The sequence below is a fragment of the Culex quinquefasciatus genome, chromosome 1 (assembly GCF_015732765.1).
Source record: "Culex quinquefasciatus strain JHB chromosome 1, VPISU_Cqui_1.0_pri_paternal, whole genome shotgun sequence".
Classification (NCBI taxonomy): domain Eukaryota; kingdom Metazoa; phylum Arthropoda; class Insecta; order Diptera; family Culicidae; genus Culex; species Culex quinquefasciatus.
Genome location: NC_051861.1, coordinates 83087440 through 83105827, shown reverse-complemented (window position 1 = coordinate 83105827; position 18388 = coordinate 83087440). Strand labels below are relative to the sequence as shown.

General features: G+C 40.5%; 1 protein-coding gene across 8 annotated transcripts in view; it reads left to right on the top strand.

Annotated features, from left to right (window-relative positions):
• Positions 1–18388, top strand: part of LOC6046579 (protein scalloped) — a 286181-nt gene that overhangs the window by 215370 nt on the left and 52423 nt on the right. For 6 of the 8 annotated variants that reach the window (XM_038249046.1, XM_038249052.1, XM_038249050.1 and 3 more), the window contains 3 exons: positions 4799–4941; positions 5067–5069; positions 5331–5469. In XM_038249046.1, the coding sequence (XP_038104974.1) occupies positions 4799–4941; positions 5067–5069; positions 5331–5469 (285 nt within the window). The remainder of the gene's footprint in view (positions 1–4798; positions 4942–5066; positions 5070–5330; positions 5470–18388) is intronic. The other 2 variants (XM_038249047.1, XM_038249053.1) reach the window with 1 other exon arrangement.

Below are 18388 nucleotides of genomic sequence, written 5' to 3'. Positions count from 1 at the left end.
ATCTGGGGAATATCGATTATCCGCAAAAGTATCCTAAATCTAGTCAATCTATGTTATCCAGGGGTTTGAGTGGACAGTTCACGCCCGTTACCGATGAAAGGTGATTCCGTAAGGGTGCGTGCATCTGGATTGGTCAGCTTAGTCAGTATAAGTCCTGTGCGGCATCTGATTACGTCTGATAATGACCTCCCCCGCGCCATAACCGTAAAGGACGACAACCCTCAGTCTGCTGGTCTTCATCACTAAGCAGATCCCCTTCTAGGGATGCCCGGTTTAAAAGAAGATGTAACGCCTGTTGGCCGTCCCTCAAGAATATTTGGCACTAAAACGCTGTACCGGTGACGAAGATTGCAGGTGCAACTAAAAGCCACAAATCAATCTCCCTAGCTTTCCTCCCAGAAGGTGGAAGCGGCAGAGTGTAGTTGAGCTCCTCTGGCGGCACGTACATTGCCGGAGCGCGAACGTCGGTTGAGCTTTTAACCACCACGAAATCCATCAACTCCCACACTAAACAGAAGCCTTAAGCAATTTGCTGGAGAAAATCCTTGATTCCAGATCGAGTCCAAGTCATGCACAGCGCTGGACAAAAGCTCATCATCAAATTAAACCTGAAAAGACGGAAGAAAAATTATTCAATTGTTCCACCGAAGTTGAAACCGCCATTCCAGCTTTTTTCTTCTGACATTAATAAACAAACAAGTTGTCAAATGATTTGCCATCGATCAAAGTGAGCCTTCTGGTGAAAATTTAGCGAAAGAGGCCCTTTGGAAAATACAACTTCGACACCTTCACTTAATCCACTTATAACTAAGTCAGTTCGGCTTAGATCAACCTGGGGTGTTCTAGAAAATTGTTCCCCATATCCTTATTGATATATATGTGAGGTTTCAGGATTTTTGGTTCAATAGAAGATTTATTGCTGTTAGAAAATGAAAAAATTGCAGATTCCCCATGCAATTCCCATGCAAACTTAAATGCTAAAGAGCTGTGACGAAACCTGAACCAAATTTGCTGAAAATTTCAGAGGAGCTTCTGTGGACAACAAACAATGATTTTATCAACAATGCAGCGGGTTTGCTGACATTTTTGCATTTCCAAGGGGCCCTGAACCACACTACTCTACAGCATTGCCTTGGCGTTCCCGATTACGGGATTCCTACTCGAAACTAGGTGTCCGAAGGCTTGATTGTTGAGGCAATTGCAAACCTCTTTTTACACCTAAGCTTCCATCCACCCCGGGATTCGAACTGACGACCTTTGGATTGAGAGTCCAACTGCCTACCAGCGACTCCACCGGGACAGGATCCAGGGAGACGACTCCTACACCTGGACTGAGCTATCGACCTAACCTCTAGGTTAGACCGGGGCCAACATTTACTTCCCCATCCGACGGAAGGCGTGATCAGACAAATCTCGTCTCAAAATTTGCCACCGGGACCTTCTGGGATCGAACCCAGGCCGACTGGGTGAGAGGCAATCACGCTTACCCCTACACCACGGTCCCGGCAAATATGTACAGTATGTAAAAAAAGTATTTACAACCCTTGGGCACTATGCACATTTTGTGATGAAACATGTAAAAAATTTAAAGTTTGACAGGAACCTAGTACTACGTTTTATTCAGAAACTCATGCCAAACATTTTGCTACAAAAAGCTCATGAAAAGATGATTTCTATAAAAGTTATATAACAAATACTATTACGAAAAGGCAAAAAGTTTGTACACCTTTCGAAAATTAACATAAATAATGTTATTTGTTGACAACCACCATAAATCCAGTCTCAACTAAATAGCATCTGACTGATAATTTGGATTGAATATAAAGTTTAATAACTACTTAGCATGTTTATATAACTCTGAAATTTATATAACTTATCTAAACTTAATTTGCTAATTTTAATTCAAATAAGTGTCAATATATTACATAGAATTGCAATAAACATTTTGGAGTGGTATAACACCGTTTTGGGGTAGATAGATTTTTCGTTGAATTCGTACCAATTACGTCGTCGGAAAATCCGCCGGCATCTGAACCGGTCCACACCACAAGTCAACCTATGTGGCATCAGAAAGGGCATAAAATTTCCGATCTTTTGATACCCATACATCCAGGTTTTCTATAAAACTCACGTTTTTAAATACCTAAGCAAAAACGTTGTTATGGTTTCGTTTGAACCACCCTTCCAAAAATGTATGGAATTTCGTAATTTTTGTTCTCGTGGATCAAACTTACTTTTTGCCCAGGTATTTAAAAACGTAGGTTTTAAAGAAAACCTAGATGTATGGGTATCAAAAGATCGGAAATTTTATGCCCTTTCCGATTCCTAATAGGTTGACTTGTGAATCGTGGACCGGTTTGGATGCCGGCGGATTTTCCTACGACGTAATTCCGGGTTGGTACGAAATTCCAACGAAAAATCTATTCTATCGATACAAAGACCCCCAAAACGGTGTTATACCCACTCCAAAATGTTTTTTTTAGCAATGCTATGGTAATATATTGACACTTATTTGAATTAAAAGTTAGCAAAATTAAGTTTAGATAAGTTTTATATAGAATTTCCAGAGTTATATAAACTTTTATACTAAGTAGTTATTAAACTTTATATTCAATCCAAATTATTTTTTTAATCAGTCAAGGATGCCTATTTGAAGTTGGGAGACTGGATTTATGGTGATTTGTCAACAAATAACTTTATTTATGTTAATTCTTCGAATGGCGTACAAACTTTTTTTGCACCTTTTTTGATTGAAGTAGTATTTGTTACATAACTTTTTATGGAAATCATCTTTTCATGAGCTTTTTGTGGCAAAATGTTCGGCATGAGTTACTGAACAAAACGTAGTACTAGGTTCCTGTCAAACTTTAAATTTTTTACATGTTTCATCACAAAATGTGCAAAGATCACAGATTGTAAATAAAAACAAAATAATTGATTACCATTTTATTTCCATGAGTTCACAATTTTTGGGCATTACTATTTCAATATTGATTTGAGGGGGATTAAGGGATTTGATATTTTTTAACAAAAAGTTTGGTAAAGCGTGAAATCCCAAGCAAACTCGTTTGAAAAGTATTTTCTACCATTTGAATAATTTTGTGATATTTTTTTCAATTCAACCGTTTTAAGCACTCAACAATAAAATTATGGTTCCTTTCACTCTGTCATGGTTTTGCTGATTTTAATTTTGAAACAAATGATTGGAAGAAGGGGAACAGCATCTGATTAAACAAAGTTGTTTATTTCATTAAAAATACCTGAAAATTGGAAAAAAATCATTGCTTTTTAAAAATATTATATTGATTTATCAAAATAATACAAAAAAAAATCCAGGCGTTTTTCATCAATCTCTTCAGAAATTTTGCAATAAATAAGGGTAAAATTTCATATTATAGGGATTTTTCATCGAAATTTTAATTGGGTAAATTTAAAAACTGACAAATGAATAAATCAATATGGATTTTTAAATTAATATCAAATACAAAACGCTCGCTGTTCTCAGGCGTTTCATGGAAATTTAATTAATGATTACATTTACAATTTAGTTATTTTTAACACTTTGCTATTCTTATTTTCTTTTCCTATTGAAACCAAAAAACAGAAAGTCAATGAATCGTATAATCTTATCATTTTAGGGATATTTTTTTTATTTTTTTTCTTTTGATGAACTTACGAGTGCTTCCATGCCTCAAGGCTTTTTTATGAATTTATTGTTAAGTTTCTATTTTTACTAAATTTGTCATTAGTTTGTGTTTTTTAATTATTAAAAACATATGTTCGGTGGCAGATGTTAATTTTTCATAATCAGTTTTTGCAATATTTGTTTGGGTGAGAAATTTTTATTATTTGATATTCTAGAATATTGAAAAACTGAGAAATACTAAAATGGGATTTGAGGATTTGAATGGGAATACATTTTTGAATGCTCTGCGAATGTACTGCAATTTTAAATATATACAAGAAAATAGCTTGGGGCGTAATCTAACCCAAAGACTTTCCATCGTTGGACTAGCTGCGTCTGTGTTAGTTTATATTAAATTCTATATTTGTGATCGTTTTTCAAACTTTTCAGCTCCCGTTTTTAAAACAAATTCAGAACATTTACAGAAGATGTCCTAAAACTCCTAAACTATAAGAAATATCCTTTTTTCTAAATACTCTCAATCAAACAAACAATTTTATCGTTTTACACACACACCCCTCTCTAACACTCGAATTAGCCCCGTTCACCTCCCGGAACATTAGCGGAGTAATAAAGAAGCCTGCTCCGAGACCGCCGCCGCCTGACAAATTTAGATTTATTACCCCATTTAGGGGTTCGTCTCGTCAGCTCATGGATACCCTCTCTGAAACTTGAACCATAGCTCAAAGAAGCAAGCAAATCAAACGTGCACCTCCCACGCACCTTTTCGGACACATTGAGCTAAAACTTGTTTATTCGCCAATTATGAGGACTTCCTTGTACGGGATCTGAGGGAAGTCGCTTGAGATACATTTTAGACACATAATTTGATCGAAAAAACTTATCAGCAGTTGGCGCTGAATTAGTTTGAGTGCTGCGCATGGTAGAAAAATGATTTTTGAGAAGAAATCAGAAGATCAGCTTTGTCAGCAACCTTTGCTGACAAATTTTTTGTCTTTTGTCGAGCAAGAAGGTGACATTTCCCCCAAAAACTTCAAATTAAACTTGTCAGCACATTGTGCTGAATAGATTTTTCCAGAGATAGACACCTTATTTCAATGAAAACTAAAAATTCATGGCATCTAACTTTCAATTTTTTTATCTCCTTTGCAGATAGTGGACTGGGAGCCGGCACCATTACGACAAGGTGGACACCGATGGGTCCAGGGCCAACGGCTGGTTCGTTGGTCCCGGACGACACCAATGGGTCCGGTGTCGATGGCAACAAACACCTGGACGTCGGGGACATGAGCGATGTAAGTTTGTTTTTTTTTTGGTTTCTGTTTCTGTGATGTTTTGAAATGCTAAAAAACTATAAATATTGTTTCTTACAAAGTTGTTCACAAATTTGATTTTGTTTATTTTTCCTTCTCTCTTCTAGGACGTAAGTGACCTCCGTTGTAACTCTCTCTGTACTCCTGAGCGTGTGTTTGTAACTGTTCTAAATTACGGTTAAAGTATCTAAAAATTGTCTTGTTTCTAACCATTAAACCATTTTTTGTTTGTTCTTTTCGCCTCTCGAAAAGCTGCTCGAAGCGCTCAAATATATCTTTTCTTTCTTTTCTCTGCCCTTTCCCGATGATCCTTTCCCCCCGAAATTCTCGAAACTGGCAAACCCCCCCAACCCTGTGCCCGCCCCGGTTAGGACGATCAGGACCTCTCGTCGGCCGATGCCGAAGGTGTTTGGAGTCCGGACATCGAGCAGAGCTTCCAGGAGGCGCTCGCCATCTACCCACCCTGCGGCAGGCGGAAAATTATCCTCTCCGAGGAGGGGAAAATGTATGGTAAGTGGATTGGATGTTTTATTGAGAAAACGATAGCATAATTGAGACAGAAAAAGTTGTCAGCACATGTTGCTGACAATATATAATTCCCGAAAAACAACCACAATATTATCTTATACCGAAATTGAAACAAAAAACTTGTCAGCAAGTGTTGCTGAATACATTTTTGAACGATACTTTGAAGAAATAATGTCATTCAACGAAAATCAATGGCTATTTTTTGTCAGCAACATTTGCTGACGAAATTTCGTTGGACTAAATCACTCTTGTGCCTTTTCGGTTACAAAATTGATAAAAGAAACTTGTCAGCAGTCGGTGCTGAATTGATTTCTGAATGGTAGATTGTAAAAACAATGTCTCTAGGTAGAAATCTATCAAATAAGCTTGTCAGCATCCTTTGCCGACTAGTTTATATAACGTTTTAAATTTACAAAAACTAAATTTCTGTCGAAATCAACTCATTTATGTCCAGAATAGCTGGTTCAAAACTAATTTTTCATTTAACAAAACCGGAATCTGCCAGTTTAGGCTCGCTTCATGAGATTCAATCCGTGCAACTTTGTTACACCGCAGCTGAGCCATATTTACATTGTAGCGGACCCAACCGTTGTCCGGCGCACATGGCACGGCTGCGGAGCACGTTTGTTTACAACTCGCTGACATCATAACAAAAGCAGTCGCGCTACGACGCTGCTGCTGCTTTACCTGTTGGCATCTATGGCTTCGCCACCACCGCGGAATCTCCTTGGGTGAGAGTCGCAAATGTGCGTACAAGCCTAATCTAAAAACAGCAAAAAAAAGTACCGACCTTGGCGCTAGATGTCGCACGCGTCGCATGTTCTAACACCGTGTTTTTCGTCAACAAACGAGCATGTTTGGCCCAAACAAAGCCCCCCGCCCATCGTTGATGTAATGTGTTTCGCTTAGACCCCATGCCTCTAGGTTTTGTAAATACACTTGTTTCCAATAACTTGTTCCGCGGCTCGTTCTGGCCACCAAAGTGTACGACTAATCACGTGCTCTGGCGCAGAGCGCGCAGATAAGCGATTGAAATTTTTGCACGTCTTCTCGGACGGTCGCGTCTGGTCACAGATTACACGCGAGAGCATTTTATTGACCATTCCTGCAGGTCGCTGGAGGAAATCTCAGGGGGGGGACATGTCAGCAGGTTGTGCTGAATTGATCTGAGGGTGGAAGATGGTTGCTTTGAACTCGGTGGGTATGATAAAGTTGTGAAAAGTTGTAAGCACTCGTTGCTGACAAGTTGTTTAGTGCTGTTTGTATTTGCAAATATTTATTTTTAAAGAAATGTTGTTAAAAAGTTGTCAGCAACTTGTGCTGAATTTGAAAAAAGTGGGTAGGTTATTTTGACGTACTCAAATTGCAAAAATCAAGCTGAAAAAGTTGTCAGCACTCAATGCTGACAACTTTTTTTTTGCTTCTAATGTGAGAAAATAATTTCAATGCAAGATTAAGCTGGAACATTTTGTCAGCAGCTTGTGCTGAATATGATTTTGATCATCGCTTCAATTGAAAGTTCTCAAAATGGCATGTCATTTCTTCAAATTAAACTTTTTCAGCAACGAATTTGTGCTGCCACACTTCAAAGCACTCTAAACTCTGCTCGTTTTAATTCGAAAAAGTTTCCAAAATGAAGCTCAATTTTCCGAAAAATGAGAATCTTGCTCCCCCCAAAATTGGACAACTTTTGACTAGGTCGCCACCATCAAACGAATAGCTTTCCCGATTATCACTCGCGCAATTCGCCGAGCTGCGAAAACCGTCTTGCAGCAAGCGAAATAAAAGAAATCAAGGGAAGAGGACGTCGCGCGCGTTCACCAGAGTTACATTAAGCTGAAATTAAAATTAATTTACTCTTTTGCAACATTCCAACTTCCTCCTGTGCGGGATGTCGCGCGAGGGGCGCTTCAACGCGGAGTTTCGAGGGGCACTCCAACGGAGCGTAACGCGTGGAGATGATGCAGTTTCGCGCGCGAGACGTCGCGACTTTCTTTCGGTCGATAAAGTAGGGTGGGCGAGGGGGGACGGGGCCTGCCGAGGGGTACTTGAACAGGGCCTGCGAGGGGATCGTCGTAAATCATTTGAAAATTAATGAATCTTAATGCTCGCCTGCGTCTGTGCTATGCTGTTGTGTTTGTTCGGCCAACTTCTACCCCTCCGCTCCTTCCATTGGGGGACCCCTCTCGCCCAGCTTCATTCGAAATGGTTGCAATTTTATTGGATGTAATTACTCGGCGCGGTCCGCTGCGAAGTTAGCCCCTACTTATGCGCGCCCTTCCGCGCTCCTACCCCTGAACGCCCCTCGGTCAGATGAAATGGTTCCACCAGAGAAAGATAGAGAGAGAAGAAGAAATTGTTTTTGATTGTTAAATTGTAGCCCATGCATGCATAAAAGCGCAGAAATGGACGAGAGCGAACATAATTGCTTGTAGTTGGCAATCCTGCCGTCGGTTCTTGTTTGTTTTGAAGCGCAAGGGCGCTTATCGCTGATGGTGATGAGGGGCGATAGCAATTTTTAAACACATAAATGATTGCTGCCGGGTGAAAATGAGCCCTCGGTACCGATGATTATCTCGTTTTTAATTCTGTCAGTGTAAATTTGACGAAAATTTAATGAATTTGCCAATTAGTCTCTTTTAAAGTTACCTCTGATGGAGAACAGTGGAACAGTGGAGTGAATTTTCTTTTAAAAATCATTCCTGAAAACAATCAACGACTTAAAACTTGTCAGCAAGCGGTGCTTACAATGTTTTTTGATTGATTTCAGCGTTGCTTGTACTAAACTTCAATTTGGTGTTCACGAATCTATTCAGCAACACTTGCTGACAAGTTTTTGATTAAATATGTTCTTCTAGTTTACCAATTTTATCATTTTAGTTAACAATTTTGTCAAAAATTAGTGCTAACAACCGAATTGCAATCACATTACTAGCAAACTCTCAACACTTGCAATATTTAATTAATGGAAGCTTTCAGGAAGTTTGAAATGTTGTCAGCAAACCATGCTGATAAATTTTGCATATTTTTTTCTGAACTCCAATTTCGCAAATATCTTTTTAAAAGGGTTAAATCAATTCAGCACCATGTGCTGACAACTTTTCAAACCAAGTTTGTGTATGACTCAAACCGAAAGTTTCCGGAAATCGACCAACCACTCATTAAATCCGTTAATTTAAACAAATATCCAAAACTCAGCTTCCAACGCTGACAACCATGGTCCAGAACGCCTCAACTCACGCGAAACTACAGATGTCTAACGTCACCTTTGAGAAAAGAAACACACTCTCTTTGCGTCAACTCCGTCAAACTGGTTTGTCCAGTTCCCGGGCCCAGAACCGTCGCCGCTGGCTGAGTTGGCTACTTTTGGTCCCAGTGGCTTACTTCAGCGAGTTGAGGGAGAGTCGAAGAACCGGTCTAGTGGGAAAATCAAAACAACACGCTGCCTGCCTGCATTATTTCTGATTCAGCTCAGTGTTCATTATTCATGGCACGACACGGCGACTTGCCGGACGGTTGCTGGGGTAACTAAGTCAGGCACACACTTGTCACAAGTGCATTGTTAGTATGCCCCGATCGGGTAATCGATAACGGAAAGCGGATTAATCTATAGCGTAGTGATAGGGTGGATGAGTTTGATGTTATCAGAGGATGACGAAAAGATAAGGTGAAGTTGACAGGGATAGACACTATCTGGCAACACTTTCCTAGTAAGTTTGCTATGTTTTTGATGATCTTTATTGCAAACTGTTGTCATTTCGCAACAAAACCCGTTTTTGTATTTTTGTTTACATAATCTAGAAATCTATTTTCAATCAAAACTATTTTTACCCGGTTGTGGCTCTATCACCTCTACAAAATCGCTCTAAAGTACGCGCAAATTGAAAATGCTTGTTTGCAACGAGCTCACAAACCTAGATATGGATCGACCTCCGCGTCTATTAGGTAGCTGGCTTAAAAGCCCCAACTTTTCGCGAGCAACATCCAGGAAGTGTCGGACCGAAACGTTTTATTGCGCCCCCTACATTCTACCTTTTCTAGTAGAGCCACGTGCAGTGGAGGCAGATTTATGGTCCGTGTCATCCTCGACCGCTAGGTGGCAGCAGAGGGCGGACTTTATTAACTTTTAGAAGCTATTGGTTTAGCTGATTGGATTAGGCAACAGGTGTTTGTGAAAAAGCTTAGAATTTTCACTTTAAAATTATTCAGCAAACCAAATTCTCTAAACATCTTTTGTAAGCATCAGTATTTTCAATTTCTCTGCCGTTCAATCCATCCCTAAAAGTATGTGCTGACAAATTTCCAAACCCATTTCTCATCGTAAACGTCGCCCTGAACATGACTTTCATCGACTCACTAAGTACTCAACCTCCTGAACCCGGCAACACTTGCTCAAATTTTGTAAGCCCTACCATCCGGCGATCCCTTAAGCCTGTCCCGACCAGCCAAACTCGGTGCTGACAAAATTTTCCCTCTACTGGTCCGGAAAATTCACAGAGTTTTCCACCTTCTTCTCCCCTTCCATCGAAGCTGTCAGCTGTTTTCTTCGACACCGGGGTGGGGTTGGGGGTGATAATTTATGTGTGCAAAAGTTGAACCACCCTCGCTGCTCGTCTTTTCAGCTTCTTGCGAGAGGGGCTCTTCGCGTGCCACTTGAAGGCAAAACGCTGCGCTGCTGGACGGCGGCGGCGCCCTGGCCGGGCGGGGTGTTTGTAAAAGGATATAAAATATGTCAACCGATAAAAATTATTACTCGCCAAGCCAGCGAACCACTTCCGACGGGAGCGGGGGCTCGCTGGTCACAGATAAGGGGACTTGGAAAGTCGGTGAAGCATTATGGTTGATTTTGTGTGACAAAAATTGTCAGCAGTTTTCAAAAATAGATTGTTGAATTGTCTAAAATAGGATCGTAGCAGTGCTGACAAGATATTTGTTTATAATTGCCTGTGCTGACAAATAATTTATCAGCAGATTGAAAAAAAATCGAAAAAACATTATTAAAGAAGGCTGTTATTAGTGCTTACAATTTTTGTAGCATTTACAACATGTGCTGACAACCATCAATATTGTTTAAACTTTAATCACTCCATACAAAGATTCATGTAGAGTTTCAAGAAGTAGCTCAAACTGTGCAGACAATTTTCATAGGTTCAACATTTAGTAAACAAACTACATACAGTATTTTTTGGAGCAACTACAAATATTGTTATTACAATAGCTTCAAATATTGTCAGCAATATTTTAAATGAATTGCTGACAACTTTTTTCTTTAAATTTGATTTTAAGGGCACGAAAGTAACCTTCAAATTTTGTTAGCACGCAAATTAAATAATTGCTGACAAAAAAGAAATTAAAAAATCGAAAAGTTCTACATCCACCTCATCTATGCCACAAATAAAGGGTGGAAAGAGAGGTCAATTCGCCAACAGAGCCGACGATGTGTCAAGTGAGTGTGTAAAATAAAGAAAACTGGGTGGAAAAAAAGAGCGCGCGAGCAAGGAAAATAAAATAACATTCTACAACCACGACGGCTCACATGTACTTACGTCGCGGTAGAAAAATGGTCGGAAAAACCACACAAGCCAAATAAAAAGTTGGAAAACTGAGGGAGCGAGCAAAAAAAAACAGCTTCCAGCCGATAATAATGGAGTGGAGCTTGAACCTCCCGCTGGTGGCGCGAACGACATCGACGATATCCTCTTTTATCCGCTCTGTGGCGTTCAGCTGACTTTTGCAACTGCTGGTCCTTGGCTGGAGGGTTGGAGCAAAAAAAAAAGAAGCGCCAACAAACGAAACGAAACCGACGCGATGGCAGGGGATTTAGGGTATGTTTGTTTCACTTTACCAAAGCGCTTACAAGCTCCTTTTTTCCGAGTTGGATTTTTTCTCCCTCCAATTGATTGTTCCGAGAGGAGGAGGTGGGTGGTGGTAAGCGGTTTTCCCGGACAGATGCTGCTCCTAGACCTGGGAAAAAGGGACAGAAAAAAAGTACCACTGGAAAGAGTTTATCGAGTGAAAATTACAAATAATAATCCTTCCGAGTGGGAGTTGGTGGCAGAGAAGAGCCGGGTTTGTCGAGCATATCCCGGAAGGAAGTCACCACTTGAAGGGCTTCCGACCGGAGTCGTTTAGTGTGAAAATTGTCAGCAGTGGGAGGGAATTGAGTGGAAGATTGTTAGGAAAGTGGTGGATTATGTGCTTACAAAATTTAAAATATTTGTTGATGGTGCTGACAAAAAAATTGTGTTGAAAAATGTTATGAAAAAAAAATGACAAATTATTGATTTATAAATAAAATGTAATGATAAATAGTAATCTTCCGAGTGGGAGTTGGTGGCAGAGAAGAGCCGGGTTTGTCGAGCATATCCCGGAAGGAAGTCACCACTTGAAGAGCTTCCACCCGGAGTCGTATAGTGCGAAAATTGTCAGCAGTGGGAGGGAATTGAGCGGAAGATTGTTAGGAAAGTGGTGGATTATGTGCTTACAAAATTTTAAATGTTTGTATATAGAGCTGACATATATTTGTATTGAAAAACTTTATAAATAGAAATGAATGAAATATAGTTTAATAAATAAATATAATGAAACAATATCTAGTTATCTTTCCAAGAAGAAGTTGGTTGCAGAGAAGAGCCGGGTTTGTCGCATATACCCGAAGGAAGTCACGACTTGAAATGCTTCTTACGGGAGTCGTTAAGGGCGAAAATTGTCAGCAGTCTGAGAGAATGGTGCGGAAGATTGTTAGGATGGTTTTGAATTCTGTGCTGACAAAAATTTATTAAATTCAGTTTGAAACATATTTATAGTGTGTAAAGTAGCGAATCTAAAAATTTAAAAATTATTAGCTGACAAGCTGACTACAACCAATGTCTACACCTGAAATAATGCCTTTTTCAAACATTGAAAAGCTAACTCCCGACTTTGTCAAACAACTAACATAAAACGGTTGTCAGCACTGCTCGGTAACATGTGCTGACAAATTTTCTCAACAGTTTTGACCAATCTAACCCCAAAACCGCCCGAAAAACTTGTCAGCACGCAGTTCTATTGCAAACCAATCGCTTCCTGCGTTGTACTTTTTTACTACCAAACACACATTTATACGACAATGTTCGTTCGAAAACACTCAAGTGTGGGAAAATTGACCAATTTGTTGCGGCATAAGAGGCTCGTAAACTTGGCGGGGGTTTTTATTACGATTTGTCCACTTGTCTTCCAAGAAGTGGCAAACACAAAAAAAACTCCAGAGTTAGGTGACTTCTTCCATTCAATCAAGTGCTGCGCAACTGGTTTTACGAGCTGCCGGCACAGAAGAACGCACCAGTTTTACGATCGCGTTTTGATTGATCGGTGCATACAAATTGTGCAAAGTCAAGTTCAAGTGTTCACCAGAGTGCGGTGCAATATTGCACCGCGCGCAAAGGTGCGATGAATAACCATAGTGTGAGCTTTCCAGAATTGCTCAATCGAGCTGTGAGTAATTGCTGAATTACGCAATTGGTCGGAAAAAGGAAAAAGAGCCTGATTAGTTGAAGATTTTTTAAATTCTAAGTTAAAATTTTAAAATCTTTTTTCAAAAATTGCAATAAAATTTAAAACAAACTCGAAGACAATTTTCCTTTGAAGCTCGCATTCTTGAAATATTTTCCGAGCTGGGAGCACTCAAGAAGGTTCCAAAACTTTACCTCTCGAGTGGTTTGGATCAAACGCTGCTCCTTCAAGGACTTGCATGCGTGTCAGGAAAAGGGGTTCGTAAAAGTTGAAAATCTTAGAACTCATCTCAACCGAAGCACCGGCAAGAATAAAAGAAACCCCCTAGCCGCAAGGCGAAATATTTCTTAGCAGAAAATCAAAACAAAATTCATTAGATTCTTCATTTTCCGGAGTTTTTCCACACACTCTCTCTGCCCCTCGAACGGATCCTGCTTGTTATCGTATCATTTTCAGCTCGTGTCGGAGCAGACCCAGACAGAAGACACGGCATCTCCTTCGAAGGATTCGTCGGCAGGCAGTAGACGGAATGGCATTTCAATCTAAAGACCCCCAGGCTAGAGCGCTGGGGGTGCCGTTCGGTGATTGAAAATTGTCAGCGGGATCACCGAGAGGTGAATTCTTCGGTGTGCACCCTCAATAATGAGTGTCGTGTCCTATTGTGTCGTGTGTGTGTGTGGTCGAAATCGTGTCCCCGGAAGGTGGGTTTTAATTAATTTTATCCTTTCGTGTCCCCGGAAGGTGGTGTTTTAATTAATTTTATCAGACTTTCGGATCAATCGCAGGTGGGCATAATTGGCATCCCTGGCGTGCAGACTTTGTCAGCAGGACTGTTTTTGCGGGATTTAATTGTAAGCAACTAGGTGGAAGGGGTTCAAGGTATGCCTTGTTTCAGGAATATGTATTGCTTAAAGAATATTTATTTGTTTTCAATAGTTTGTAACTTTTTTTTGTCAGCACAAACGTCATAGTTTTTCTTGAGTTAAATGCTACGTTACATACTTAGTGCTGACAAATTTTGTTCATGTAATCAAGAGTGCTGAATACTTGTTATTTGTTGTCATACTTTTTTATCGTTATTTGTATTAGACTTATTGTTGATAACTGACATCCGCTTAAGTTTTATTAGCGCTTAACATTTTAAAACTCACCAATCACATATTTGTTATTGTTTTATTACTAAAAAATACTATGTTGTTTAACTGGTTACCTATTTTTATTTTTTGTCAGCGATGTCATTATCGAATTTTTGATGTTCTCTTATGCTGTTTAGACTTCGTGCTGACAATTTTAATTCTAGTATAACCTGCGCTGAATAGTTTAAAGATATTTTTGTCAGCACTATGGATATAATTTTTGGTGATCCTTGTTTTTCCCTCTGGACTTGGTGCTGACAACTTTTTACTAAATGAGTGCCACCTCCAAGTTGAAATGTTTTGTCAGCACTGCAATCATCACACTTTTGAAACTTCGTCCATCTTGCCAAACTCCATGCTGACAATTTTTAGCCACAAAACCGCCACTGCTGAGCACTTTGAAAAACTGCATCTGCATGCACTCAACGTCGTCGTTTATGACGCGACCTCCGTTCCTCCCTCGCACAATTCAAGCCCATTAAGAAGCAATTTTCAGAAGATTTTATGAGCTCGCAATCGTCAATCAGGCCGGTCGGGCGCAGTCACTCCATCGTTTCAACCCGGCAGAATCGTCGTCGGATAGTTTGACACGAGTTTTACGACCCATTTGGGGTTTACCACGGGAAAGGTTGCCCCATAGATCAAACCGACTGGCCATTAAACGTCCATCCAGCAGGATTCGCAACCGTTCGCCACCGGGCTGTGGATCAGTTGCTAATTTAGGCATAAACGTAACTGTTTTTTTTTTCGCTCTAGTTTCGTTTGCCTTGTTGCGTTGCAACTGAATATGCACAGCACTCTGACAAGATTAATGGATGCAACCCGGGGCTGCCGCGCCGCCGCCAATTGAGGCATAAATCGCGACCGAGTCTAATTTTGTCAACACCAAAACGACACACGCGGCGTACCGGAGTCGAAACGGACCAAAACATTTTTGGGATTTTTCAACGTCTGGCATTCTCGGGCCGGCGGCATGACGCGCTATTTGGGGACGCAATTATAAAAAGCTTGTACCTTGAAACGACTTTGGAGACCGGCAGGGACTCTGATTTGAAACAGAGTGGATTACAACAACGGGACTGGGTGTCACAGATTTGGTCTTGGAGATTTAGTGGCAATGACATTCATTTCGCTGGCGCGTGAAAATAAATGTCAGCACTAGTGCCGAGAGGTGAAGAGTGATGTGTGGAATCGGGGAAACCAGTGCTGACAATTTTGGACTAGGTTAAAGGGCTTGCTGAATAGACTGTTTTGCGCTGAATTGAAACAAATGACGAAAAGCGATGATCTATATCATTAGGAATTGGTGCTGACAATTTTAGCGTTTTTCTTTGCTGAATCTTAGAAAAATCGTCGAAAGTGACGTCAGTCTTGGAGATTTAATACGTCCATGAAAATAAATGTCAGCACAGCGCTTACATGTGAATAGTAATGTGTCAAATTGAGAGAAACCAGTGTTGACAATTTTGAACTAAGTTTAACCACTTGCTGAATAACTTTAACTTTTGCTGAATTGGAAAAAATGATCAAAGCAATGAGCTGTTTCATGAGGAATCAGTGCTGACAATTATGGACTAGGTTAATACGCTTGCTGAATACTTTGAACTAATGAAAAATCGTCAAAAGGGACGTTAATCGTCGTATCCTTTTCAGAGCATTAAAAGGTCTTCATGTGGCACCCTTTTCTGCCTAATTAAATCAATTATGCTAATAAACAAGCCTCATCATCATCACCGTCGTTGAGTAGAACCGACGTCGTCACTCTTATCATCGTATGGGGCTTCCCTCACGTAGGCGCGCGTCGTGTATAAATATGGCACTTTTCGATGATTTTTTCCTGCACTTCACCTTAACGATCCATTATGGCCGCGAAGAGTGGGACGGCCTGTTGCATTCGCGCGCGCACAGGGATGTGAAATCATTGTAACTTTTGCCCGTAGGGTTCAAGTAAGCTTTTCACAGCTCTGTCCGCTTCACCATCGTACGACTTGCATCGTCCACGTTTAAAAGGCTCCTTTCACCCCGATGTCCCTCTTTCCCACACACGCACACACCTCCCGTGATAACAGTAAACAGATGATGATAATTGCTTGCCCCGGCAGTGCGTTCAACGGGGCCCGTCATCGCATGCCACACGCGAATCGTGCGCCCAGATGGCGCGGAGAAGAATCAACTCTTTGTTGTCCTCCCCGGAGAGAGAGAGAGAGAGAGGTTAAAACGATCTCGTGGCATGCCAATGTTGTTGAACGGGATTTTGACACGTGGCACGACCTGGTCGTCACGGTGAAAGTGGGGAGTCGTTGGCGGAATTTGGTTGACCAATTAGGTAAAGAGTGCTCTTTTAGAGTTTATCGGAGCAAATTAGACGCCTGCTTTGGTCTCTGACGGTGGAAATGACCTAATGGCCCAAAGTGCCACATGAGTTTAGTTTTCAGCAGCACGTACTAGATAAACAAGATCGAAAAAGCTAAAAAAAATGATTGACTTGTTTACAGTAATTCTAACATATTGTTAACAAACTGCATTATTTTTTGTTTACTGCGGTACGGTTTAAGTGCTTAACTGACAGTTCACGACCAACTCCATATTTTGCATGCATTGAATATTTGATTCCACGATGGAGATATCCTTACAATTATTTGATCAGATTGATACACTTTACAGCGGTAATTTTTTATTAATTTCAAAGATTTAGATTTTTGTTAAGCCTAGTTTGTAAAACATGTACTTGAGTAAAGTTCAAAACTCAATGTTCTCTCACGAATATTTTTTGTTTACATTTAGATCAGAGTTAAGACATATTTAATGTTGAGTGTAACTACAACTAAATGCTCACTGAGTAAATGACTCACAAAGCATATGTGCCGCATTGATTTTGTTTACAGCGGTACGGATCAAGAGCCCTTCAAGACATATTTAATGATTGAGTGTAACTACAACTAAAGTGCTCACTCGAGGTGAAGATGACTGGACACAGAGATATGTGCCGCATTGATTTTGTTTACAGCGGTACGGACAATGAACAGTTCAAGACCAATTCCCCGTTAAAAAGAACTACCAAAATGCTCCCTCAAGGTTTAGTTGTCCTTGTACGATTTTCATGAACCGCACTGATATTTATTTACAGCGGTACAAGTTACTGATAGGATAATATCTCAACGATTTTAACCTGAAAATTACATTCATCGAGCTCTAAAAGCTCCTTGAGCACCAACAACCGAGCGCGCGTCAGACGGTGAAAAATGATGACATGCATGTGCTATCCTACCGCCTGTTTAAAGGTGAAGCTAGGAGGAGGGGGACCCCGAATGGAGATGGAACTTTTGCGCTCATCGTCAACCCGCCGCGCCCCGACAAGAGTCGCGGAAAAATTGTTCTCCTATGAATTCTCGGCATTCTTTTCGCCCTGGAATACTTGCTGAGGGGTAGCTCCCCCCCCCCCTCCCTCCCTTTTCAGCTTCAACCCTGTGTGACCTCACCTAGCATGAGGGGGGAGGGGGTTGAGTTGAGCTTCACGGTATTATTTATAATAAAATTTATATACCTCTGTTTCTCTCCCTCTCGGTGCAATATGAGCGACATTTTTGCCACCCCTCCATAGTTTTCCAGGGGGAGCCACCTGAAAGGAGGGGGGGGAGGGGCTCGCTAGTTAATCGAGGAACAGAAAGTGTGGGATGACATTCTGGCTTGTATGATGTATGTTTTATTAAATTATTGAAGGCTGTCGAAGGGATGGGGATGGGAGGAGGAAGTTTGCGCGCGAAATGTTACGACGAGCGACTAAATGAATATATTTCAAAAGTATGCCACGATTGAGTCTTCTTTTGTGCGCAGTTTTCATCGCCAGTTTCGCAAAATGTTGTTTTGAAATTCCTAAATAAAACAGAAAAAATAATACAGTTCAATACTTCAATAACTAATTCAAATTTTACTAAACAGTTCATAAATATGAGTGTTTAGAGTTGAGCGTGCAACTCTGACAGTTGTCTATGTAAGCGTGTATTCGTATATTACGTAACGTTAAAGATTGAGGTCAAATCTGCACGCTTCTAAATAAGCGTGTGAAATTTGACAGCTCTTGATACAGTTACCGTTACGACTGTGATGTAAAAAGTCAAGCTTTCTTTGAAAAGATGAAACAGTTGGTTAAAGAAAACACTCACATTTGATCCTCCGGATTCAGCGTGCAAAAGTGCCAGTTCAGAAGCGACTTTTCTCTCCCAAAATCAATTCCAAACCCAAAATCCTAAATTGTTCACTTCCCCTTTTGTGAA